The 26,158-nt window shown below is 39.1% G+C and overlaps 1 protein-coding gene and 3 long non-coding RNA genes across 5 annotated transcripts in view; 3 read left to right on the forward strand and 1 right to left on the reverse strand.

The window, feature by feature from the left end:
- LOC100746542 (protein patched-like) overlaps window positions 1–6,625 on the reverse strand; it is a 64,690-nt gene extending 58,065 nt beyond the window's left edge. Inside the window, exon 1 of one of the 2 annotated variants that reach the window (XM_003491063.4) lies at window positions 5,189–6,624. In XM_003491063.4, coding sequence (XP_003491111.2) covers window positions 5,189–5,407 — 219 coding nt within the window. In that variant the 5' untranslated portion in view covers window positions 5,408–6,624. Of the gene's footprint in view, window positions 1–5,188 lie in introns of both variants that reach the window. The other variant, XM_024368982.2, reaches the window with a different exon arrangement.
- A 1,083-nt stretch (window positions 6,626–7,708) lies between these two features.
- LOC117151877 lies at window positions 7,709–15,695 on the forward strand. Its single transcript, XR_004462032.1, has 2 exons — window positions 7,709–11,617; window positions 13,528–15,695. It is a non-coding gene; the product is annotated as an uncharacterized LOC117151877 (long non-coding RNA).
- Window positions 15,696–23,099: 7,404 nt separating this feature from the next.
- LOC105681008 lies at window positions 23,100–23,468 on the forward strand. The gene is made up of 3 exons (XR_001102405.3): window positions 23,100–23,164; window positions 23,331–23,342; window positions 23,440–23,468. It is a non-coding gene; the product is annotated as an uncharacterized LOC105681008 (long non-coding RNA).
- Window positions 23,469–23,938: 470 nt separating this feature from the next.
- Window positions 23,939–25,605, forward strand: LOC117151878. The gene is made up of 4 exons (XR_004462033.1): window positions 23,939–24,363; window positions 24,450–24,851; window positions 24,921–25,078; window positions 25,147–25,605. It is a non-coding gene; the product is annotated as an uncharacterized LOC117151878 (long non-coding RNA).
- The last annotated feature ends 553 nt before the right edge of the window (window positions 25,606–26,158 follow it).

Raw genomic sequence — 26,158 nt, forward strand, 5'->3', positions numbered from 1 at the left:
GATATTCATGTTTGGCTCTCTGTTTATGTTTATGTCTAATGTTTATATTTATGTTTGGGTCTATGTTTATGTTTATGTCTAATGTTTATATTTATGTTTGGGTCTATGTTTATGTTTATGTCTAATGTTTATATTTATGTTTGGGTCTATGTTTATGTTTATGTCTAATGTTTATATTTATGTTTGGGTCTATGTTTATGTTTATGTCTAATGTTTATATTTATGTTTGGGTCTATGTTTATGTTTATGTCTAATGTTTATATTTATGTTTGGGTCTATGTTTATGTTTATGTCTAATGTTTATATTTATGTTTGGCTCTCTGTTTATGTTTATGTCTAATGTTTATATTTATGTTTGGGTCTATGTTTATGTTTATGTCTAATGTTTATATTTATGTTTGGGTCTATGTTTATGTTTATGTCTAATGTTTATATTTATGTTTGGGTCTATGTTTATGTTTATGTCTAATGTTTATATTTATGTTTGGGTCTATGTTTATGTTTATGTCTAATGTTTATATTTATGTTTGGGTCTATGTTTATGTTTATGTCTAATGTTTATATTTATGTTTGGGTCTATGTTTATGTTTATGTCTAATGTTTATATTTATGTTTGGGTCTATGTTTATGTTTATGTCTAATGTTTATATTTATGTTTGGGTCTATGTTTATGTTTATGTCTAATGTTTATATTTATGTTTGGGTCTATGTTTATGTTTATGTCTAATGTTTATATTTATGTTTGGGTCTATGTTTATGTTTATGTCTAATGTTTATATTTATGTTTGGGTCTATGTTTATGTTTATGTCTAATGTTTATATTTATGTTTGGGTCTATGTTTATGTTTATGTCTAATGTTTATATTTATGTTTGGGTCTATGTTTATGTTTATGTCTAATGTTTATATTTATGTTTGGGTCTATGTTTATGTTTATGTCTAATGTTTATATTTATGTTTGGGTCTATGTTTATGTTTATGTCTAATGTTTATATTTATGTTTGGGTCTATGTTTATGTTTATGTCTAATGTTTATATCTATGTTTATGTTTATGTTTGGGTCCATGTTTATGTTTGGGTCTATGTTTATGTTTGTATCTATGTTTGTGTCTATGCTTATATCTTTATTTATGTTTATAATTCGCCCAACACACTTCAGGTCCACGATACTACACATATATAAAATTATATGTAACTAAGTTATATAATAATTCTATACATATGTAGAAAAGATATTAAACCGTCATTCACAACAATATCTTAGACAGAAATCATAAAAAATGGCAAACGTGTAACTCATAAAAATTCTACAATCTTTTGAGCCAAATTTCTTTAGCGAAACAGCATACGTTTCCTTAATTTTATTCCACCAATGGAATAGTAAAGTAGCAGAGAATAGCAGCTTTTGATAGATCCATCGAAAAGCAGAAGTATAAGAGAGAAATGATGAACGGTAGAGAAAAACACCATGATGAAATAAGTCTTTTTTTTTTCTTTTCTTTTTAAGTTCATTAAGTTATCGTGAATATGTGGGAGCTGTTGAAGAAACTAGTTCCCAACGGAAAGCAGAAGAAATTGTTAATTGGAATCCTCGGAAGAAACGTGAAAATAGAAGAGGTGTTTCTTACTTTACGATAGTTCCAGATAATCTCACCGTCTATATGGCGATTCGATAGAACTCGTTTCTTCAATGAAATGAGTGCCAGCGATTTATGTACGCTCTTCGTTCCTCTGCATTTACATAAAGAAACGAGTTGTTCAGAGATACATAATTTGTTTCCAGATTACGTTGTATCGAAAATTACTATCGCGAATGATAATACTTGATTATACATGCTTCGAGAAAGTAAGAAATCTTTCGACAGACAACGTCTCGGCATTATCCTTGGATAGATAATAATTCTGATAATTATTAGAGAATGAGACTATCAAGAAATAAGTATGTTACTTTGGTCTATCAACTACCGCAATTGTATTTATCTATTCAGAAGAGTAAACTAAATTTTAGTTTTTTATTTTTGCTAAATGAAAATTTCAACTGTACTTGCGCTTAAATATAAAAAGATTTCTTAGTCAAAAAAAAAAAAAAAAAAAGAAAAATAGTGCAACAGTGATACGAGAATAAAACCGTAACAAAAGAAGACAGTTTACAAAGCAGACAGTGTTACAATATTAAATGTATTTGTATAGGTATTTGATATAGGCAACGATAATCTTATCTTCCAAATGCTTATTTCGCTTCAGATTACAACGACACTGTGTTTCATTTGCAAAGTTCAGTTTTCGTTATTGCACGCCATACTACGCGGAATAAATACGCTTACGTAAATACAACTGGAATATTCCTCGAACGAATTGCCAAATACGTAAACGTTACCTTTATCATGTGCATTCGTAATTCTATTTGTGCACTGCGTTCTTCCTAGAATTCCAACACGAATACTTCGTCTAAGCTTCATGAAACAAAAGCGAAAAATCAATATACCAAGAGCGAAAGAGTAAAAACAATATATATTGGCTTGGCAACTAAGTGGTTGCGGCTTTGGCGGCCATTAGGTGGTAATGGCGAAAGCCGCAATAACTTAGTTGCCACGCCAATATATTCGTTAGAGAAACAACGAGAATAACCTCGTTTTTAACCTCGTCACCAGTTATCCGATTAATTTCCCTTTATCATAAATGGAATCTTATAATTCCTCGAAAGAAATGGTCCCCTTCGATGTTTCATAAAAATTAGTCTAATCGTTGTGCTATCGAAAAAGAAATTCGTTTGAAGAACCTTCCACACATGTTCTGCGGTAAAATGACTTTGATTTAAATTATTCCCTTAAGGTGGCTACCTTGTACACGAACCTGTGTCGTTTCCCTGACATACGCTATCTTTCTCATCTAAATGAATTACTCTGTCCAAGCAGCTACCTTCGTTAATATATTTACCAGTAGCGTCCCAACGGTATTTCTCAGTCGTTGCATTCGTTCCATCGGAGAGTTAGATGAAAGCGGAGATTACGAGAAGGCTAGACAAGGAGACAGCGAGCTGAAACGTGGAACGAGTGACAGAAAGTGTTCGAAGTTCGACCAGCTACTACCAGGGGGTGTGTTTTAGGCTTCTTAGAAAACCCGTAGGAAGGGCCTGTCGTCGAAACGCCGCTCTACAGTTCTATGTTTCGAAAGGTGATAGGGCCTGGTTCACGTGCCGCGCACATTCTGTCTAACGTTCGAGATGGAAAGATCTCGGGGAGCGATCTCGGTGTCGCAAGACCACTCCGGAGATCGTCTGAGGAGGGATTTCTTTTTTTTTTTTTTCTTTCCCTCTTTAAGGGAACCCAGAGGTTCGTGTCGTTGGAAAACAAGGGGGATGCGTATTCTTTCGACAGGAAGTCGATCCTTCGTCGATCTACACTTCACAACCTTTCTTATGTCTTCCTTTCGTCATCTGCCGCTAAGGTCTCACCTTGGAAAACACGTCTGCAGACCACCCGCGTGTGTGAAAGTTTACAGCTAGCTGGCGGAGAATTTAGAGAGCAGCCGTTCGTGGAAAGGGTAGGCTCCTATGGTACGTGCAACGAAACATCGTGTGGCCATGGACCATTGTTCTAGATAAACTCTTCCGGATAAAATAAACTCTTTGCTCGGACGATAACATCGGTCGCTACATCGCTCCGCTCCCTTCCACGCGTCTCATATCTTTATGCGGAAACGAACAACGCGTTCGCACTGGCTACTCTTTAGATAAGCGGACGGCCAAGTAGCCCTAGAGAAGCGAATCGAAACGATAGACGCGACAACACGCGATAATATACGTTCTAGTGACATTGTCCTACTTTAGTAACTTTCTATGTTGGCAACAATCTTAATACGTTTCCCAGGCGACCTGGTCGATTTACGTGCGAAACGTTTAACGAGAGTTCGTAAGTTTGTATCAATGCTAAAGTATAATTGTATAAATGTAAAGACAATAAACTATAATGAAATCTTTTCTTCTCTATCTGTAAGTCGAAGTATCTTTACGTTCATGCAGATAAACAATGACAAATATTGCACTTTATACTCGAAGGTTAGGAAACGACAAACGATACCATATAATTGTCCTATTTAAATTCCTCAAATTCCTTCGCATGTATGCAAAAGTAAAATCCAAAAAAATTCTTTCATTTCTTTGTCCAATTACTCTTAACGCGATTACGCTTCTTTTCATTCTCGAATTAAAGATCGTCATTAGGATAGAACACGAAGAATCGATTAGCGATATAATCCGAGAGGAACTCTCGATGTATAGAACACGCGAGCTGCGTATCGTTAATCACAGGTATCGTGGAACAGCCGATAGAAATCTCGCTGTTATCGCGTCTTAGAGGTGGTCGAAACGAGTGGCGTATTATCTGCGTCTAGTTAGCGTAAGCAGCCTCCGCGGAGACACCGATGCCCGCATAACCCGCAGAGAACGTGTATCTCATCGATCAGATGGCTCACGATAGGAAAAGCACTCGCTACTCGAACGTCGACCTAAGAACCGTCGGGCCTGTGCGCGAGACTTACTACTCTCTCCGCTTATTCTCTTCTTTTTACGCCGGTCCGCAGATTATACGATAACCTACACGCATCTATCTTTTCTCTAAAGAGAAATCTATCGTTTCTCTCGAGGTTACTGGCAATGATTACTGATAATATCGTTATATCATTGGCAATGAGAGATGTCCTGATAACGATTAGTATTTGATTAATAGCATGGTACGTAGTATATATGGTTTCTCTGCGGTACATGGATTACTCTGAAACGCAAGAATTTTTTTCATAGCGTATTGTCGGCTATAAGAAACAGTTTTCCACTACAAAAACAACGGAAGGTCGCTATAGCCGGCGAGATTTTACGTTTCTATTTTAACGGCATGGAAGTTATAGGAAGGGAATACATAATAGAGCGCTTGAGAAGCATTTCAGGGAGTAAAAAAACAAACGAAAAAACGTAGGTAGAACGGACGAAAATTACTTTGAGCAGAGAACTACCTCGAGTAGAGAAATATCTTGTTTTTCCAATCGCTAATAATGTCCTATAACGTTACTGTATTTTTCTTCTAATTTTTATTATACGTGACAGTTGCTTCTATCTCGCGATATCGCCTTGAATATGAAAATTATCATCACGCAATAATAACTAGAGAAAAGTTGTTGGCAAAAAGATAACTTACCTTCTCGAGCTGATCTAACGCTATCGCCGCATCGGTCCAGCTTGGCCTGATATAAAGATCCGACTCGTGTCGTTGTTTCGCGTTCTCCACGGTCTTGGCATTCTTCTCGCTGTGATTTTTCGTAGCACATCCATTCTGCGACGATTGCGAACCTTGAAGGCACTGAGAACCAGAAGGGCGTCCCGCTAGGATCCCTGTAGGGCCGGACGCAGAAACCATGATCCGTCATACATTCGCCCCGGCACAATCCACAGTATGATTATTTTTAATCTTAATCCCCTCCAATGTGACGTTTTTCTTTCCGGCAGATTTTTCGTCGGCTCTCCTCCTCTCTCGACTTACACGTATATTGTAACGTTACCGAACGCGACACGGGACGTTTTATGAAACACGAACAAGGCACGAACACGAAAGAGAAATGGAGAAAGGAAGAAAAGGGAACGATTCCACTCTGCACACTCGTTAGAAACCGCGGTTGCACGTAATTCTCGCACGAACCTTTCCAGAAACACTTGTCACAGCACACGTTCAGTCGGTGTTTCTTGTTTACCGCGCAATTCGTCGACACCGTACACATGCGACGGGCACGATAATCGAAATTCGCGCACGAGGTACACACAATTTCTTCTGCGCATGCGCAGATGTATCATGCCCATCGATGGTATACGCACAAAACGGACCGAGTATCGGTTTTTAGGTTAGCTTCGTACCACCGTAGAAGAGTAAATACGTGACTGCTCTCTCTTCACCAATTCGTCTCGTCGTTCTGTCTCTTTCTTTATCCCTGTGTTTCGCTTTTTCTACTTGCATGCGGGATCCTCGTACTCCCTCTCTCTTCTGTATCTCCCTCTCGCGGGATTCACAGTACCGCCGACAAGCACGAGGGCGCACACGCGAGTTTGCTTGTTTTGAAATATCACGCGACAACCGGGGCAAGAATGTTACCCGATCGTACTACAACGTTTTCGCGGGAAACAGTCACGCTCTAGCACCACACGTGCCTCTCACTGTGTCATAGAAGCAAAATAAACGCGTATGCCTCGACGTTTAACGATCAATTCGATTCACCGTGTCTTTTCTATCGGCACAATACTGGCATGGCACGCAGTCACGCGCACTTCGGTGTCACTGTCACAATCGTTGTCACTTGACACAGTTAGATCTCGTTCGAATATGCACACTACGCTCGAGGAAATTCGCCACGGCTACCGAATTCGTATAAACGCGGCAGTGACGAGCATCCGGTTTACGCAAGGAGGCGTAGGCGACGTGAGAGTACGAGAGTGTTCCACAGTTCAGCAACGGCAGCTGGAAACTCTCGTTAAAGTCTAGCTATCTCTCTGTCACGCGTTCTAAAACGACGACGTCGACGTCGTCGTGGTCGGACACCGGCGTACACGACCGCCACTTAGAGCAGTCTAAGTCCGTACTAAGCGAAATGCGGTGCCACATTTCTTTCGTGGCCTGCCTTCAGCGCCGGCCATAGTTGACGGCCCCCCTCCAACAGCGCCACTCGCCGAGATCGGAGCTGCACAAACATTCAGGACCGTAATTCGACGAGCACGCTTCAATGAATTTTGGGTCTCGTCCACCAAATTTATGATTCTGCATTTTTTTGTAATAACGATTTCAAAAGGTACAGTGCCGGATAATACAAATTACGAAGACAATTTCCATCCGTAATCGACGTGACAATAGCGATATAACGTTTTATATACACGCTTACCTATATTATTATTTATAAACCTCGAAACAACTTCTAACTAATCTAAATTAATCGCACAAGTTGCTCGTATTTCTGTTAAGTATAACATTTGAAAATTATCTCCTCGCCGTATATCCTGACACAAAATCCTATACCAATTTTGTTTTCTAATCAAAGTACGTATCAATACCTTTTACATCATATACGTTTCGTTTACACTATCATGAATGAATAATGCGAAAAACTTTAAACAAATTACGATTCATCGTGAGAGACTTATCGTATATCCCAATTTTCGCGGCAGAGCGATACGTCACTGCAGGTAACGATGACGTCGGAGCCGAAATGAGCCGAGTTTGGCCGAAGTGATCGGAACTCGTTCGCGATTGGCTGAATCGGCGTGGCGTTCTACGTTGCTAGGATACGGCGATGTGCCATCAGAAGGGGTGCAGGGGGCTCGACGCAGGACCACACACGCGGTACCATTTCCCCTCGAGCAAAAACATTACCCACACATGGCAGTGACTACGTGACACGCACGAGACACATAACGCCGCTTACAGATCGCCGCAGCATCTCCTTCTTTCTTCTCCGACTCCTCTCTCGATTACTCTTTCCTTGTCATTGCCTCCACACGGTCTTGAGGACTTTTGTATACGCTTGTCGCATTCTGTGTTAGTAGAGAAGGCCCGAGCGATTCATGAAGCGCAGTGTACGCGGCCGACGTGCGGTGGAGAGTTGAAGACGAGCGGAAGAGGGCCACCGATGTACTCGAACGTAAACACGACTCCCTTACGGGCCTCTGGAGATCGGAATCGTTGCTGCTCTCGGCAATATTAATCGGGACCGGAAATACAGCAGTTTACTGCTTCACCGGCCACCGTCTCTTCACCACCGCCACTGAAGCGAATCTGCATAATTGATTATACGCGTCTCCCCTGCCACTGGTTATGATTTGATTGGCGGCCGCAACTATAGGGTTCGACTGCGTCCTCCCTTATTATTATTGTTATCTGCTGCATGTGTAATCGAATCAAACGTTTTTTGCGAACGATACGTACGATTTTAATAATTTCGTCCATTACATTTTGTCGCGTATTGATTTATAAATTATGACCAACTTCTTCGAACTTTTTTTTTATATCTTCAATACTTCTGTACTTGTGCATATGTATACTGTCTATGTACTATAATCAAACGCTTGTGTGCCAAACTCTCCGATACATTTTCAAGGACGATAAGTCACGTAGAAAACTAACAATAAGGCGAATATGCCAGGTAAAGAAGAGAAGAGGGCAACTGTTTTGAATGCGTTCATTAAGCCACGGGGAAGAACGTTACACCGGACGATTAACTTATTAACCTGTCTTCATAATATCTGCATAACGATGCGACTTCATTAGGCGTCGTACACCACTCCCGTGCTTGGCTTTGCGTGTGTGCGTGCACGCCTGTTGCTTGCACGCGCGTGTTGCACGCCTCAACGTTCATTGGACAGTCTCACACGCGCTCGACATTCCTACACACGTGTACGGGGCTCGTGTGTAGTGAGGAGCCAGTGTGAAAAGAAGGACAGAAAAGGAGAGCGGCGAGAGCGAAAGAGAGGCAGCAAACGGAGAAAATTAAATAAGAGGGAGAAGGAGAGAGCGAAACAAACTGGCAGATCGAAAAAGGTAATGTATAAATACGAGACCACCCACCGCGATGCCGAGCCCGACACCCTGTTCCACCAAATACGAGACAATTTTCGATTCTGATACGGACGGTCGTTGCTTTTTTATTTTCTTCTCCGATTCCAGGGACCTTGTGGCAGTTTTCGTTGACTGTCTCGAAGCTTCGAACAGGAGATTGATACAACAACGCCATAAGGACTTCCCATTAATGTCAACGGCGAGAGAGTTGGCGCTTATCGATTAGGAAATATTAATTTCGGATAATATTGAAACGAAAAATCAAATGGCAAGTATCGGTTCGTGTTAGCCCGAAAGCGGTGCAAAGGAGCACCGACGTTCGTTGTTTGCGTAACAGTAACATAATATCCGCGCGTGATACAAGCGACGCAGCGCCACGTAGAAATAAAACGGGTGGTCGACCTGTTCTTCTCGCGTTGCGAAATTACCGCTGTGTTTATCAGGCTTTTGTACGGAAACCTTCACAAGCTTTTAAACGATCCACCATTAACTTCTTTCCGAGCATCGATAATCGTAAATTAATATATCGTAGGACATTAATTAAATCCTGCCTCTAGTTGCTTTTCTTTCGTTTTAATTTATAGACGTTTAACCAAAGATCGGTTATTGCTTGGTTGTTTCTCACTGTTTCGAAAGTTCCACACGACGAACCTCCGATACATTCATAAATCTTCAATGAAAGAGAAATTAGTTGATCGACGAGGGAATAAATTTCGTGAGTACGAAGTCTCGGATACGAATTAAGGGCACGAAGCAGAACGAAAAAGGAGTGGAAATGTCATTGCATATTATGGTGGCGGTTTCGACGAATACATACATCCTACTGCAGTTGCCGATCTGGCGATAAGGCACAGCGTGCGGAGGGACCGTTAATAATTTTTACGACACTCTTAACTCGCCACCCAGTATTAAGCGGTCCTCCGTAGAAGACGAGCTTTGATCTTTGCCGACGCTGCATCGACTTAATGAGTGCGAGAGCGAGATAGTCGCGCAACCAGGATGAAACAGAGCGCACGACTGGCGCACCGCAGTCCCCTGTAGATCTATTTTCCGCAATGTGCACCGCTGCAGTTCGGGTTGCATCTCTACAGGCTTCCTACTGTGTGCTTTCATCTACGATGAAACGTTACTGTTCTGGAACAGTAGCGTAAAAAGTAAGAATTTTTCTCGGTCGAAATTGACTTTAATTAGATGTGTTGGATTGCCATGATGGAATTTTATGAATGCCAGAAGACTGTATTTTATAGCTGTTCTTATGGCTCTTTACTGTAATAATGACAAGTATTTTTCTCTTGCTGTTTAATATCATCGTTAATTATTTTAAAGGACTTTTACTGTTCTTGTCTGTCTTTTAAATATGCAGTGGCCTGCAAAAATCTCTGGGCAGATAGATTTTTCGTTTCGCGTTTGCATACGTCGAATATTGATATTCCATGATCGGCGTCCAGTTTTTACACGAACAATCATCGTTTCTCGGTTCATAAGTATCTATTAAAACATGTTGAAGATTGACGCCATAACAACTAATTAGCAGAGTAGCGTATAATCGCTATGCGGATTATCTTCATGACTGAAATACTCGTTTCATAATTCCATGGATATTCCGGATATTTCTCCATTAAAAGAGTCCTTCCATCGCCACTTTATTTTCTCCTCACCTCTTATCTATCTTACGTGCTCTTCATTAGCGAGCTTAAAAATCGCGACAACGTAAAAACCAAGCACGCACGCACATATTTAATTAAGAAAAAGATGAAGACCAACGTAGGTAAGAAGAAAGCCGGCAAAACGACGCACGATCCGGTCTTTCGCCTGTGCCTCCTAACATGAAGAACGCCACTAAAAACCCATCGATTTAAAAGCAGAAAACGTCGAAACGTCGACAAGGACAAAAGGAGGCGCCGATGTCATACACGAGGGAAATAAAGAAGGGGGACACATCGGGCAACAATAAGCGACAATAAGACGAAAAAATACGTGCGCCAGCGACGCACGGCGGGGAAAAAGAAAAAGAAATGAACGAAGAGTAACATGGAGAAGGATAGATGCCGATGAAGTAAGGAGCGACGTAACCAGACGGAAAAAGAGAGAAGAGAAGGCCGAACCAGCCGGCGAAACATGGAAGAAGGAGAAACTCTCGGGATGAGAGAATGGAGAATGGGCGTGGGGGAAGAAGAGAAGTCGACTACTTCCCTTACGCAAGACGACTCGGTGCGCCACGTTCGTTCACTGCGTTGGCCGCGCTCAACGGTGCGTGCACATGAGAGACACGAGAGATGCTATCGGCCACCAAGACGGCTCTCGACTTCTCCAGACCACCCACCGGCAAAATAATAAACACGGAATGCGGCATACACGTCCGTCCATCCGTCCGTCCATTCGTTTGTTTCTATTTCGCAGATACCATCGAAAATAAGGTCTCCCGTCGATACCGCAGCTGGCTATCGCCGATACTATGCGCCTTCTGCCGTGTTACTGTTGGGTTGCAATAACTTGCTGAATTTGAGGTCGACTACTACCGTGCTCGCGACAGGAGATCGCTCGACGCGTGATCTCTTTACCGGTAATGAGTAAAGCAGTAACGAGCTACGAATATTATTCGCTGGAAAATGCAGACGCGACTGTGCAACATCTTAATCCGACGTGATCGATGACTGTGAGATAGACATTGTGGTTAGTTAGCTTGGTCGCAGCTTTGGGGATTCGGTAGAGTTTTCAAGAAGAAGTTAGGAAGTTATCGAGACACGGGCAGCACGTTCGACTGTGTTGACGTTATTAATGTCTTTATTGTAACTGATATATATTTGATATAGAAGAAATCGGAAATCGTGGTACGAGCGTGGTGAATGTAAATGAAAGGATATGTGGAGAAAGAAAGAATAACGTGTTTTTGTTTTCGTTTTAACTTGTGCATTAACTGCACGTTTCCAATTATGAACTTGTGTTTCTGCTCGTGTCTTAAACAAGGCATTATTAAACGTTATTAAATATGGACAATTTGCTTCTTCGTTAATGAAGCGATTCTTAAGAAAGGTACTGGCCTTATTATTTGCCTTATTTATGAAACCATTCAAATTAAACAGAGAACAAAGTAAAGTAATAATCAATGTCGTGCAAGAATTATAGCAAATCACGATACTGTTCATATATAATAATACAGACACGAACAGAAACAAAATAGAAAGAAGTGATTAAGAAAGTTAGTAGTTAATACACGAGTTTTTGATGGATTTTCAAACTCAGTTCTCTCAGAAACGGAGTCCTAAACGAAAAAATCTTATTCTTTTTCTTCGATTAATTTTTGTCGAGAAACCGACCGCTTGCATCATGATTTTGCAGACACCCTGTATAATGGGTATTTTTCTCTGCCATTTTAAGTACGTCAACCTATCAAACGGAAACTGAATATACGATCATTTAATATATCATTCGTTAACATGAATATCATTTCATTCGCTTTTAGCGCGTTTGCATAAAATACGCGGTATGCATGTTAATCGAATCAACCAATAATTGACGAACGTAGCTGAGGTATTCTTACATTTCAAATATATATTCATTTTCTTCTCTTCTACCGGCCAAACGAGGCTTTAATCTCCTCTTTTTTACCGCCGCCAATTTGCAGTTATCGCATTAAGATATTCATTTACCGCCGGTAGCTTACTTGCGACGTAATTCGTGTAGATATATATATATATTTATATCGCGAATAGGGAATATAATTCGTAACGGTACATCGTCTTGAGAAAGTATCGATAACTGTCTGGAATAAAATTGTCCAGGACTTTATGGGAGCGTAAAAGTAACTCATATCATTAGTATCACCAGTTTTCGTGTAATCGAATTGCACATTCTCTTCTCCTTCTCGCCTTTTCAACTTTTTATTACGGCCGTTTCTACACAAACGCGAACGATTAAAGTTGTACGATTACCAACGCTCTACAGGTTGCAAATTATCCATAAAAAGAAACAAGATAGATACATATGGTTAATGTAACTAGACAAATTAAATTTAATAGGATTAAAAATGATTTTGTTGATTTCGATCGTACGTCGAGTCTAGGTACAAATTTCCAACTACTTATCGACCGATTTTTCTATATCATCGTCAGATAACTGTTTCGAAGTTAGATAATCAAAATGATATGTTACGCTGTATCGTCAATTTCATTTTCTCTGTTACTAAAACGTGTACGAAGACGAAAGCAGAAATATACGTTAATTTCCTGTTGAACGAAGGCATCTCTAAATCGTTTTGATACGATTAATGAATACTATTAATGAATTTCCGTCTGAGGCAATCACTTACCGAATTATAATTATTCAAGAATAATTCAAAGAGAATAACTAGATATACGTGGTATATCAATTTCTGCAGTATCTTCTATAGTATTTGTCCAACGAAATATTGTAAAAGTAGATACTATAGATAAAGGAACGCGTTCGAAGATTAATTAGAAACACATTATATGGTAACTAGTAGTACACTAATTTCTACAATATCTTATATAGTATTTGTCCAACGAAATATTGTAAAACTACATGCTGTACATAAAGGAACACTTCGATAATTCAAAGAACATTATAACTAGCCATATTTCAATTTCTAGAATATCTTTCGCATATAAAGATGTTTGTCCAATGAAACATTGTGAAACTATAAACATGTGTACTAATACTGCTAATACATGTGTACTAATACTACCGTAAAACATACTATAGGTACAACAATACAATATAAGAAATATACTTCAAACATCATAACTATATAGACTAACGTATATCAATTTCTAGAATATCTTTAACAAATTTCCTCCGACGAAACATCGTAAAACTAGGTGCCATGAACAAAGCAACACATTCGAACAACCATCACAAAAACCTTCTAACTAGTCTTATTTCAATTCCTACAATATCCTCTACTCCTCAAAGGAACTTTGTAGGATTGCGGTTTTCCGTCTGCCGGTATTGTCCAACATCATCGTTAAGCCGAATGCAGAGATGACTAATGCCAAGGATCGGAGGCGCGGCTCTTCCAACAGAGGATCGTCCTTTACCATTGTAACAAGGCGAATCGTTACTCTTCATCACGGGTGTAGACCGGCTGGCTGAGACCAAGAGAGACGGACGAACAAGATCGTAACCTGTGGCTATCTGCATCTACGAACAGCTACCGGTGCTTCTCGTCGATGGATTATCTACGACGATACGCCCGCCGTTGTTGTCTGGCCGTGTGGCGCCGAAACGCCATGGGGACGTGGACTTCCGGTGTTGGCCAGCCGACAATTCTTCTACAAATTCCGTTCCGGACGAACAATTGTCATTATCTTGGTTGACTCGGCGCATTCTTCCTGCCTCTTCCTCGTTTCCCCTCTCGATACGCGCCTGTGTTAGAGATACGATCGACGTGGCGGGTTCGGTCGGTACCGTGATCGGTCAACGATTGGTAATTATCGGCTGATTACACGGAGCCAGAGTCACGCGTTAATTAAATGGTTACGCTGGCGGTGAGAATTGGAGCTGAACGTATCTCACAGGTTCATGCAGCAGTTAACTGTTGTGTTTTTTCTCTACGGCCTTGTTCGTGCGAGCTTCTCGGTGGCTTCCAATGTCGAATTTTATCGACGGAGATGCGTCAGCTAATTTACACGGAAAGTATTCGAACGATTATTCTGTAAAATTTGTAACACATACGTATGTAATGTTATATGGAACTCGTTGAAACTTCGTTGGTATTTTTATTAACATTAATATTTTATTATCATATAATCTATCAGCAGCATAGCGGTAAAACTAGCTAATGGGGTTTTGTAAATTTTTTGTATAACACACATGACACAGTTGCCAACCCAATAACTAGAAAATAATAACTAGAGCTAATGAATCGTAGTTTATCTTCGGTCGAAACATTTATTAATTTTCTTTAATGTTAATATAATGGTCACATTAACAACTGAGGAGATGTTAGCAGGTTTAGTTCTACAACCTTCATCCGTTACACTTTGAAAACTAATTTAATGGTTGAGTAACTTTCCTCCATGGTATATTATTATTGTGTATTATATAAATTAAACAAGATAAGACAGTATAGTAATTAGAATACCTTTTTACGTCTTTATAGCGTACACAGTGTCAGTGGTAAATCATTTTACAAGTACATAGTAAGATTAAATATCCTGCACTTTCGCAATATATATTTAACCACTTTGAAATAATTAAAATGTAAGAGAAAGCAATAAATAGCAATAGTAATTTATGTTTCTATATATAATACGTACGTTGTACCAAGAAAAACGAAGTATTTAATTATCTTCCGCGTCGTGAAAGGCTTTTACGGAAGAATTATTTACAAAAAAAAAAAGAGTTAGATAGTTCCGTAATGACGATGACACGCAGAATATAAAACGAAGTGATGTAGCGTGTTCTTTGTTTCTTTTTACGACTGAAAATTATTCTATGAAAATTGGACGTTATTACTATACACAATTTCCGCTTCCGCAATCGCTATCACACCGCGGTTTTACGCACACGATATAACATTTACTTCCTTAATACGCCACTGCACTAATTTCACTGCCCTCGTGTAAATAAACATAATCTTATACCACGTACAGTAATTTCAAAACGAAACGTCGCAACTTTTTCGAAACCGAAAGCATCATATTTATTTTGGAAAAAGGCATAAATAACTATGAGTCGAAAATGAAGCAAATAATAATTTGCACATTATCGTCCACACACTACTATAATGAAATACAAAGGATGAAACGCTGCGCGTATTAACCTTGAACATGTTCAGCAAATTATTTACAAGACGTGTACAACATACAAAACTGAAACAAAAACACCGATGAACTGATTCAGATTTTCCGAATCAAAGATACTTATTTCATGTAAGTTAGTATTGCAGTGTCGTGGACGAAAGGCCTAAGAGATATCGGGCGAACTATAAACAATGTCGTGAGAAAGCCGAAGTGCCGACAGGCCCAACAATGTATCGTCGGTCCTTCAATCGAACAGTTTCGCGGAAAAGGCCTGCGTGACCCTGGCCATGAGCGGTTGCGGAACACGTGCGCGGTGGGGCTTAGACAAAAGACAAAGCATGCTAAGGGACAAAGACAAATTAACAGTCAGTGTTAGTTGAGAAGTCAGAGAGTGTTAGTTGAGAAGTCATAGAGTGTAAATCGAGAAGTCGAGGAGTGCGAATTACGTTGTCCAGAGTGTGTTGCTAGCGTTGTCGAGAGTGTGTGGTCCGCGTGAGAGAGGGCGTTGTATCCGTGGTGACGAGAGTTGCAAATTAACTATCTAGTTGTCTTAATTATAATACGTTATTGTGATTAGTTCGCGTTAAGCAACCATCGTTAACCTAACCTCAACATCCGTTTAATCCATTTATTGTAAATAAACTAATTGTAGTAAAGATCGTACAGTATGAACCGAGAGAAAACCAATGTGCGAACCGATTTGCGTGCTATTAACGTCGCCTAGACACTGCTGTAGTGGAGTGCAAAGGGTTAAACGCTGCGGATATTAACCTTGCACTTCGTCAGCCAGTTATTCGACAGACGCGTAATCGACGTCGACGAACTGATTGATATTTTTGAAATCGCCAGTACTTATTTAATAGAAATGTCTACGAATCGAAAGAAAAGCAATTTGCGCTCTATTAATCTCGCCAAGACGTTGCTCTAGTCAAGTACAACGGGTTAAACGTTGCGGATATTAACCTTGAACTTTATCGGTGAATTACTCGTCGAGCAGATACGGCATACTGCGGACTGAACTGCGGGATTGATGAATTGATCGAGTTTTTAAAAAGTAGAAGCATTTGCTTCGTGTGAATGTCTATGAATTGAAACCAATTTGAACGTTATCAATATCGCTGAGACGCTGTCTGCAATGGAGCGCAAAGGTCTAAACGCTGCGGATATTAACCTTACACTTCGTCAGCAAATTATCAGACACTGTACGGTATACGAGATCGAATCGAAATGCCGATCAATCGATTGAGTTTTTTTTTTTTTTTTAATGACAGTACTTATTTTACGTGAACGTCCACGAATTGAAACCAGTTTGCAGGTTATCAATATCGCCATGGCGCTGCTATAGCGGAGCTTAAAGGTTTACACGCTGCGGATATTAACCTTCAACTTCACCAAACATATACGGCACATCGAACCTTGAACTTCATCAGTAAATTACTCAACGACGGAACACGGCATACTGAACCTTGAACTTCATCAGCAGAATACTCAGGAAACAGATACGGCGTACTGGTGGCTAAAATGGCGAATTGATGAATTGATCGAGGTTTTTTCACTCGAAGCTATTTATTTTTTAAACAGAAATTATTATGTTCGAAAAATATATTTAGGTTTCTAAATTGGAACAAAATTGAACAATAATTTGCACACTATCAGTGTCTGCACACTAAGGCACTGATAGGTGGAGAGTAAAGGGTTGAATGCTAGGGATATTAACCTTGAATTTCAGCGGCAAATTGCTCTACAAACACACATAGCATACTGAACCTTGAACTTCGTGAGAAAATGAGTGGTCAAGCAGGTACGGCGTAGTGGAGATTGATGAATTGATTCAGTTTTTTAAAATCAAAGGTATTTATTTCGGGACTTCGTCATTTGTACTTTATAATTTGTCCATCTGGATATTTGGTAAATTTTTCTAACCTAATTGTTAAGTAACATTGTGGATGGCTACCCCCAGTGGGATACTATCTTCCAATTCGTCTATTTTAAGCACTCAAACTTTTCTCTTTTATTATTATTATTATTATTATTATTATTATTATTTAATTTGTACTTTACAATTTGTCCAGCTGGACATTTGGTAAATTTTTCTAACCTAATTGCTAAGTAACATTGTGGATGGCTACCCTCAGCTGGATACTATCTTCCAGTTTGTCTATTTTAAGCACTCAAAGTTTTCTCTTTTATTATTATTATTATTATTATTTTTGTACTTTACAATTTGTCCAGCTGGACATTTGGTAAATTTTTCTAACCTAATTGCTAAATAACATTGTGGATGGCTACTCCCAGCGGGATGCTATCTTCGAGTAGTTAAAGTGAACGCTTGAACTTGGTCAGAGAGTTACTCGACAAACGGGAACAACGTGTTGAGCCTCCAACTTCATCGGCAAATTACTCTCGGCAAACGTGTACGGTATACGAGACTGAAACGGATGGCTGACGAATTGATTAAGTTTTTCTACAATCGAAGGTATTTATTCTGCGACTTCATCGGCAAATTACTCGACAAACAGATACGGCGTACGGGACTGAAACGAGCGACCGATGCCACGAATAAGGAGAAAGAAAGAGGCACAGGTAGAAAAAGAGGACGTGGACAACTAGAACACGACTGAGAGAAGGGCACAATGTTAAGGTGAATAGGAGCGAGAGAACAAGGGGGAAGGATATCCGACTTACTAATTGCGACGACGTCGGTGGTCCGTAGACGCACCGCGGGCCATGACGAAAAGCGATATGGCCAGAGCAGAGACCGACCAAGGCCACGCCGTGATACATCTCCGTGGTTAACCCGAATCGAAATCATAAATCCAGCCAGGACCGGACGATTCGCAGCGTTTCCCTCAAGGTAGTCTGCGTATGAAGTCGCGCTTGTTTGCCGTGGCCCAAGTTAACACTTTAACTGCCACGTTGGTCATATATGACCCGCCAGGGTTTCTCCTATGACGCCACGGTTGTCATTGGTAACCAGAGCGTTTGAACTTCTTCCAACTGTAAAAATTGCATGAAAATTGACAGTTAGGGAATTTTGAATATAACCGATAAATAGAAGATACTTTGAAATAAAAAGTACCCCATTGAACAATTAGACATTTCTATTAGAACATCAATGAGAAGAAAATGAGAACAAATCTTGCATCTAACGGTGCAATGTGTTAAAACACTTTAAACATAAATGTGGCTCATCAATACAATCTGGACAATAGGTGATCACCTGATATTAGTTGTCGTTCTTATCACTTGTTAACGTTTATCCTATAACTTAACTTAACTTAACTTGTATCCTATAATGTGTTATTGTGTTACTTATCAGGCTTGTATCCATTACCATCTAATGACAAAATCCGTAATCACTTAGTTGCCAACCCAATAGATATAGAAAAAGAAAGAAGAAAATTAGGTGGTTAATTCTGTTATTAATTGTTAGGGTTGACTGATAGAAGAACAAGTGGATGAATTTTCAATAGAAAAATATACTGAAATAAATAAAGGTATAAGTATAAGTAGAATGTATCAGTTTATGCTGATGCAAATCCTTACTCTCTTAGTGTTACAATACAATAGAAAAATAGGGAGCACGTTCATGTATTTATAGTAAAAGAACATGATCAAAAAAGTTAACCTTATAGCTCTAACTAAAGGTTACAAGGAACATAGATAGAAATCTACTTATTACTTCCTTTGTTCCTAATCCTTGTAACCCAAAACATAATTTATATTCAAGGGCACAATAGTATGCACCTCTCCTTATTTAGAATATTTTTTTCTCTAAATTCTATTTTCTGGGTGATAGCTGTCTTTTAAGATCACGAATATATATAAATGAAGATTTATAGTTTTTCTTGAATTATTTCAACATTAGTAATTCTGAGTTCTGTCAGAATTCTGAACATCTACAAAGTTGCAATTAGGTTAAGAAAATGGCGTCAGCTGTTGCAAAGGATCGGTGAAAAATGAGAAATAAAGTGGAAACATTGGAGAATCGATTAAAATTCACAGAATACAAACCGCACCGAATTGCGATTTTTTAAAACACAAACAAATAAATACTTGGAATAATAATTAATTACATTTATAGCTACTTATAACCTATAATAATAATATCCAACATATTTATCTATTTTTATTCATATTTGTTCCTATATTTACCAACTTTCAAGCTTGTACATTTACATTTAAGTAGCTGCATTACGAGGTTTCAGAATTTTCTAGCTCGTAGATTTACGTTCAACTAGTTCCATTACGAGGTTTCAGCACTTTCCTCGCCTCAGTGAGATGTAGTAGTTCACTGTAGTAGTCCACTGCTGCTGTACAGGTGTAGAGCTTGTATTTTAACGAGATACTTGCCGCAGCATGGAAATTCTTATCAGGATGAATCTCCAAGTCTACACGAGGCACTCCAACGAGGGTGTAGCAGATAATCCAGGCTTCACGCTATTTTGTTCCACCGTGTACACACCATCTTTCCACGTTCAATTTTCCTTTCACTTTTCGCACATCCGATGAAGCTTCTCTCGTACAAGGTGCTCGTAGACCTTGACTAAATGGGAAATAGAAGAACGAACAGGAGCAATTTGGAAGATGTACGGACCCGACCTGCTTTTTGGAAAATTTTATCCGGTTAGGGGCTTTCTGATAAATAACTTCGAGTTAACAGAGAGATGAAATAAAATTATTTATCTGAATGTTAGAAGCTTGCAGATTGATCGTTGCAATCTAAATAAAATATTGAAATAGATAATAATTTACAATTTGAAATTTGTAATTTGTAATTTTCAAAGTTTCTATGATATGTTACAAAATATACAAAAACATACAAAATATGTACAAGCAAATGTCTATGTGGAGATACCTTTTTTTTTAGTTTGTAAAAAATATGAATTTGCATAAAGGTTAAATTCATATTTTTGTGAACTAAAAAATGGCATCTCTATACACAAAGATTTGTGTATCATCTTCTAAATATTCAGATACTCTGCTTTCATATTTTTTTTGTATATTTTGCATATTAAATATATGTATACTGTATTTTCATAGATCTTCCATCAACGTTAAAGATTGTACAATTCTGATTTGGAAATATCTTCGAGTGAGATCCTGAGAGAAGACAAGAAGAAGAAGAAGAATGTAAACGCTGTATCCTTATTCTTCCCAAATTCCTCGTTCTCAGCTACAAAATGGCACTCTCCCCTTCTCAACACACTTTATGCCCATAATCCGCCTCACAGACACGATGATTGCAGCCATTGTCGGGTATAACAAGACCCGACGCAAATTCAGTAGCTTTCTCCGAAGCTATCCTGAACCATTTAACAGCTCGTGCCAACGAAAAAGCAAAGTGCAATTCACCGACAAAAGAGACCTTTTGTCTGCCGTGAAAAATGGTAAACTTGGGCGCAGCGGGACGACTATTCTTCGGCGATTTCCAAAATGTCTGGAAAGAAGACGTTCCGCAGTTAATAATATCTTAACTGCAGCTAATATATCATGGCAACCCATTTTCTCATAATTACAGACGTAGCATGTTCCAGTTAAAATTCATACACAGCATACATATTTCGCTTATCTTAGTCCCAGTGCGGATTTCGGGTCATTTTTGTCCTTACTTCAGAGTTGCGTTTGCCTCAGCAAAAATATCGAGCAAATTTCTACCAATATGCTTGTTTACTTTTTCCTGACATTGTATCAAAACCAACTGTCGCTGTTCGAATTGTAGGTTAGGAATACAAGTATACAGTTACGTGCAAAATTCTCAGCTCATTTTTGTCCATTGTTTGGTTAGTGATGAAAACCGATGATCAGAATGAGATATCGGTTGCGATTTGTGAATTCCTAAAAAAAACATAAATAATTAAAATACGTACGTGATTGCACTTAAGAAATGTTAATGGTCTTGAAAAATGGCTGAAAAGGTACCTCAAAGAGAATTTTCACTATTCCGATTAAATTTTGACGATTGTCCTAATGCAATTTCTCTCTCGCCGAAAGTAAGCGAAATATTGAATGAAACGTCCTGTACACAATGAGGTTATATTGAAGATTGGATATTGAAAATTATTAGGTTGTTCCAAGAGTTTCTTCCGTTTCATAAGGATACAATAGATGCACAACGTATTGTAGCAATAGAACAAAATATATCGTACATGACTCGATAAAATAATACAGAACAAGAATGTGCAACTATTATCTTCTCATATTGTAGAACGAAAGAAACTTTCCGGACAACCCTAACCTAACAGTATTCGACTTCCACGTCATAACAAGAAACTATAATCAATTGGAATAACTTGGAAACTATATGCAAACGCGTACAAGTGTTTCTTTACTCGTTTGCAAAGGTGTCTTCCTCTCACGAACATGTCTTTTACAACACCTTTATAGAAACGTGAAACCTAAACTGTCAAACGTTTATGTCTATTAATGTTATGTCTATTAATACAAGAAAATGCATCACACGTAATTTCCTTGTGGAACGAAAGGAACTTTTCGGACAACCTAATACTCTTCTTCACGTTGCTTCCAAGAAGTTAATTACGAGCAGGTATCACGATAACCAGTTGATTTTGATTTCGCCTGAAATGAATCCAGATAAATCTGATTGCGTTCGTGTGGCGCGTAGGCTGTGCTTAATTTCATCTAGGAGAATTATCGCCACCTGGAAACGCGGTCTCGATGGTCCTTGTCCATTCAAGCAGAGGTCCTCGACAATGGCACATTGTGAGGCTGGCGAGTCGCCACCGTACTCGTATGTAAATGAGAAAAGAATTAAATATATATCTACCGAACGATAACTTTGTTTGAATTAGCATTGCTTGCCTTTATAAGTGTCGCGCCGCATCCAAGATACGCCAGCAACTGCACGAGTATGTATATGGGTTCGCATGTTCGTTGCGGGTGAGTTTGATGGTGGTCTCGACACGCGATACCCGCGAGAAGTTTTGCCAATCGTTTCTTCGTCCTTGTCCTTCCATTCCACGATATTTTTCTCCTGCCAGTTATTTTGTAACAACGATCGAACGTGCGTAACGTTAGGCGCGTGGCTGCACAGTGATTCGACGCAGAATTTTGGGACGGCGTTGACGAATCAACTGAAAAATGTTGTTAGTGTTGAGGTTAACTGACAGAGCAACGAGTGGATGAATTTGCAAGAGAAAAATATATTGAAATAAGTATAGGTATAGTGCATGCTGGCCCAGATCCTCATTCTTACAGTGTTACAATACAGTAGAAGGTAATATGTCATGTATTTATAGCAAAGGACTTTCCTGTTGAGGTTAACTGATAGAGCAACGAGTGGATGAATTTGTAAGAGCAAAATATATTGAAATAAGTACAGGTATAGTTTATGCTGATCCAGATCCTCATTTTTTTGTGTTACAATACAGTAGAAGATAATAGGTCATATATTTATAGCAAAGAAGCTTCCTGTTGAGGTTAACTGATAGAGCAACGAGTGGATGAATTTGTAAGAGCAAAATATATTGAAATAAGTACAGGTATAGTTTATGCTGATCCAGATCCTCATTTTTTTGTGTTACAATACAGTAGAAGATAATAGGTCATATATTTATAGCAAAGGAGCTTCCTGTTGAGGTTAACTGATAGAGCAACGAGTGGATGAATTTGTAAGAGCAAAATATATTGAAATAAGTACAGGTATAGTTTATGCTGATCCAGATCCTCATTTTTTTGTGTTACAATACAGTAGAAGATAATAGGTCATATATTTATAGCAAAGGAGCTTCCTGTTGAGGTTAACTGATAGAGCAACGAGTGGATGAATTTGTAAGAGCAAAATATATTGAAATAAGTACAGGTATAGTTTATGCTGATCCAGATCCTCATTTTTTTGTGTTACAATACAGTAGAAGATAATAGGTCATATATTTATAGCAAAGAAGCTTCCTGTTGAGGTTAACTGATAGAGCAACGAGTGGATAAATTTGTAAGAGCAAAATATATTGAAATAAGTATAGGTATAAGTACAGGTATAGTTTATGCTGATCCAGATCCTCATTTTTTTGTGTTACAATACAGTAGAAGGTAATAGGTCATATATTTATAGCAAAGAAGCTTCCTGTTGAGGTTAATTGATAGAGCAACGAATGGATGAATTTGTAACAGAAAAATACACTGATATAAGTATAGGTACAAGTACAGGCATAGTTTATACTGATCCAGATCCTCATTTTTTTAGTATTACAATACAGTAGAAGATAATAGGTCATATATTTATAGCAAAGGAGCTTCCTGTTGAGGTTAACTGATAGAGCAACGAGTGGATGAATTTGTAAGAGCAAAATACATTGAAATAAGTATAGGTATAGTGTATGCTCATCCAAATCCTCACTCTTACAGTGTTACAGTACAATAGGAAGTTGATAGGGAGCATGTTCATATATTTGTAGCAAAGGACATTAGCAAAAAGCTAACCTTGATGTGTAGCTCTAGCTGAAGGCTACAAGAAACAGCAATAGAAATCTACTTATAGCTCTTTCGTTCCTAGAGCCTGTAACCCAAAAACAAAATTTATATTCAAGGACACAGTTATATGGACCCCTCACTATTTTGAATTTCTTCTTTCTTTTTTTATTTCTTTCGACCAGGTCACGGATACACGAAAGAAAAGTTGTAGAGCTTTTCCTCAAGTAATTACTTCATTAGCATACTGCGACAAGTATTGGGTCCTTCGGGGTTTTTGAAGAGGCAAAATCTTTCAACTGGTGGAGATTTCCGAGTAAAAGAGGGTCGACAGAGGAAAATTCCACGTACAGAAGCTTCGTACAAGGACGTTCAGCTTTTCAGGCAGATAGTTTTTTAAGCTTCTTTTTGCAGCTTGTTTTGCTCAACGTACGTAAACGCCAAAGTTAAAGAGGCGGCGGACCATGGCAATTATGCGTTCGACCAACGAAAAACGATTAGCTCGCACGGATGTGCAGGTGGTCGGTGGACGAAGTAGCAGCAATTCTCCGAAGCGAAATAGAAATATTCCAGCGTTTCAATTTAAAGGTGCAAAAATACAAAGAATACGTACAAGTTGAAAAATTCATATTTATCAAAATGTAGATGATTTTTACCATCTTCCTCCATTGTAGCTAGACAACAGATGTTGCAAGAGACACGCGATACATCCATAAAGCGCAGCTCCAAGTGGCATAAAAATAACATAGCGCGGGGATTCGCGGTTTCAGCCGCGTCGAATTTCTCAAGCAGAAGCGCCATTACCAGCGGCCCCCATAAAATAAGCTGCGGGATCGCGGCTCCGTACGACCAAACCTCGTGGCAGCTCTAACCGAACAACCAGTTTAACCCAAGAGAAGGCAGACTCGCATTGTCTCCGTGCTCTCGTTCCGGCCGTTTTCCATCGTCCACGCACGGCTTTTGTCGACAGATCTGCGTAGGGGTGGAACGCGTAAAAATACGACGAACAGGGGGAGGGGGCAGGCATTGTTCCAAAAGTTAGCCTCGCCGCGTGCAGCATGCACGAAATCCGCAAAGTCAGTAAATTTTCGTGAGCACTACCTGTTCAACCAGCGTGTATCCCCTTGTATACTCTGTTTGCGTAGGATGCAGACCACCCAGGTCGTCTGACGCCTCTGCCTTATCCTCAACGGAATTGACTTAGCGGAATCCGGGGCGAGGGACGTAAGGACAGGGGACAACGAAAATGGAAAGAAAGAGAGGAGAAGGAGAGGGATAGGAAAGAGAGAGGGTCGGCTCGTATGTAAGCAACGAAGCCTTTAACCCGACCTGGTCCAGCACTTTATTTTTCATCTCATTGTCCGTCGACAGGATCACGACTCCCCACGTTGGCCATTGCAAAGCGAATGTGGGGCGCCTGCTCGCTTTGCCATTCGCTACGTTTTGCTGGCTTCTTGAAAAACTACCTCGGCATCTATTTACCGTCGGATGATAACCGGCACGGTCCTTGGGAATAAAGGAATTCGAGTGAGAGATAAGCAGCGGACAAGCACGAGACCCGATGTCTTAGTTTTGGGAACTCGAGAAGCGACGAGTGTACGTTGCAACAGGTTAAACCTAACCTTGCTGATATTATCGATTTGTCGATTTTTTAGGAATTTGTATAAAGTTAGATTTTAGAAGGAAAGAGGCGACGATGAGTGTGCAATTTTGAGTGAAATTTGCTAACTGGTCGTTTGCTTGCTACCTGATCTGGTAGGTTAGTTCGATGGTTGTTAACAATGTTGAGATGTTCTGGGTTTTAGAATTTTTTTGTGATTTTAGTTGGATATTTTAAATGACTGTCGTAGTCGCGAGAAAGGTAATTGACGAAAGGTAATTTAAAATAATGAAAATTTCTGCGTTTTGAGTTTAGGTTCCTTGCGGAGGACAAGATCCGTAGGTAGAAAAATTAAAAATTCATAGCAATCTCCACTTGTAAGTAACTGCTAATAGCGTTAAATTGTGCGAATAGTGTTCACCGGGTAAAACAATGTAAGTGGCATCAAGCGTTGCACATGTTGCAACACATGGACATTAAACATCGTCAATTTCAGAGTAACTCTTACTCGCTACATGAGAAAATATACTTTCGTAACAAAAGTAAAAAGAACACTTTGAACAAACATATTTCTTGTTTTTCAGACAGGTTCACAGGGTATATGTGCTTCAACACACGCACACTAAATATCAGCAATTTCATAACTGACGACATGAGAAAATATGCGTCTGTAACAAAAGTAAACAGAACATTTTCAATATTATATTTATTTAAATTGCTTGCAAATTTAAATCAATTTTTTTCATTCAACTTTCCCTGCGACTAAGAGGTGGCACACGCAAT

This window comes from Bombus impatiens, unplaced genomic scaffold, assembly GCF_000188095.3.
Source record: "Bombus impatiens unplaced genomic scaffold, BIMP_2.2 scf_0501, whole genome shotgun sequence".
In the NCBI taxonomy this organism is placed as follows: domain Eukaryota; kingdom Metazoa; phylum Arthropoda; class Insecta; order Hymenoptera; family Apidae; genus Bombus; species Bombus impatiens.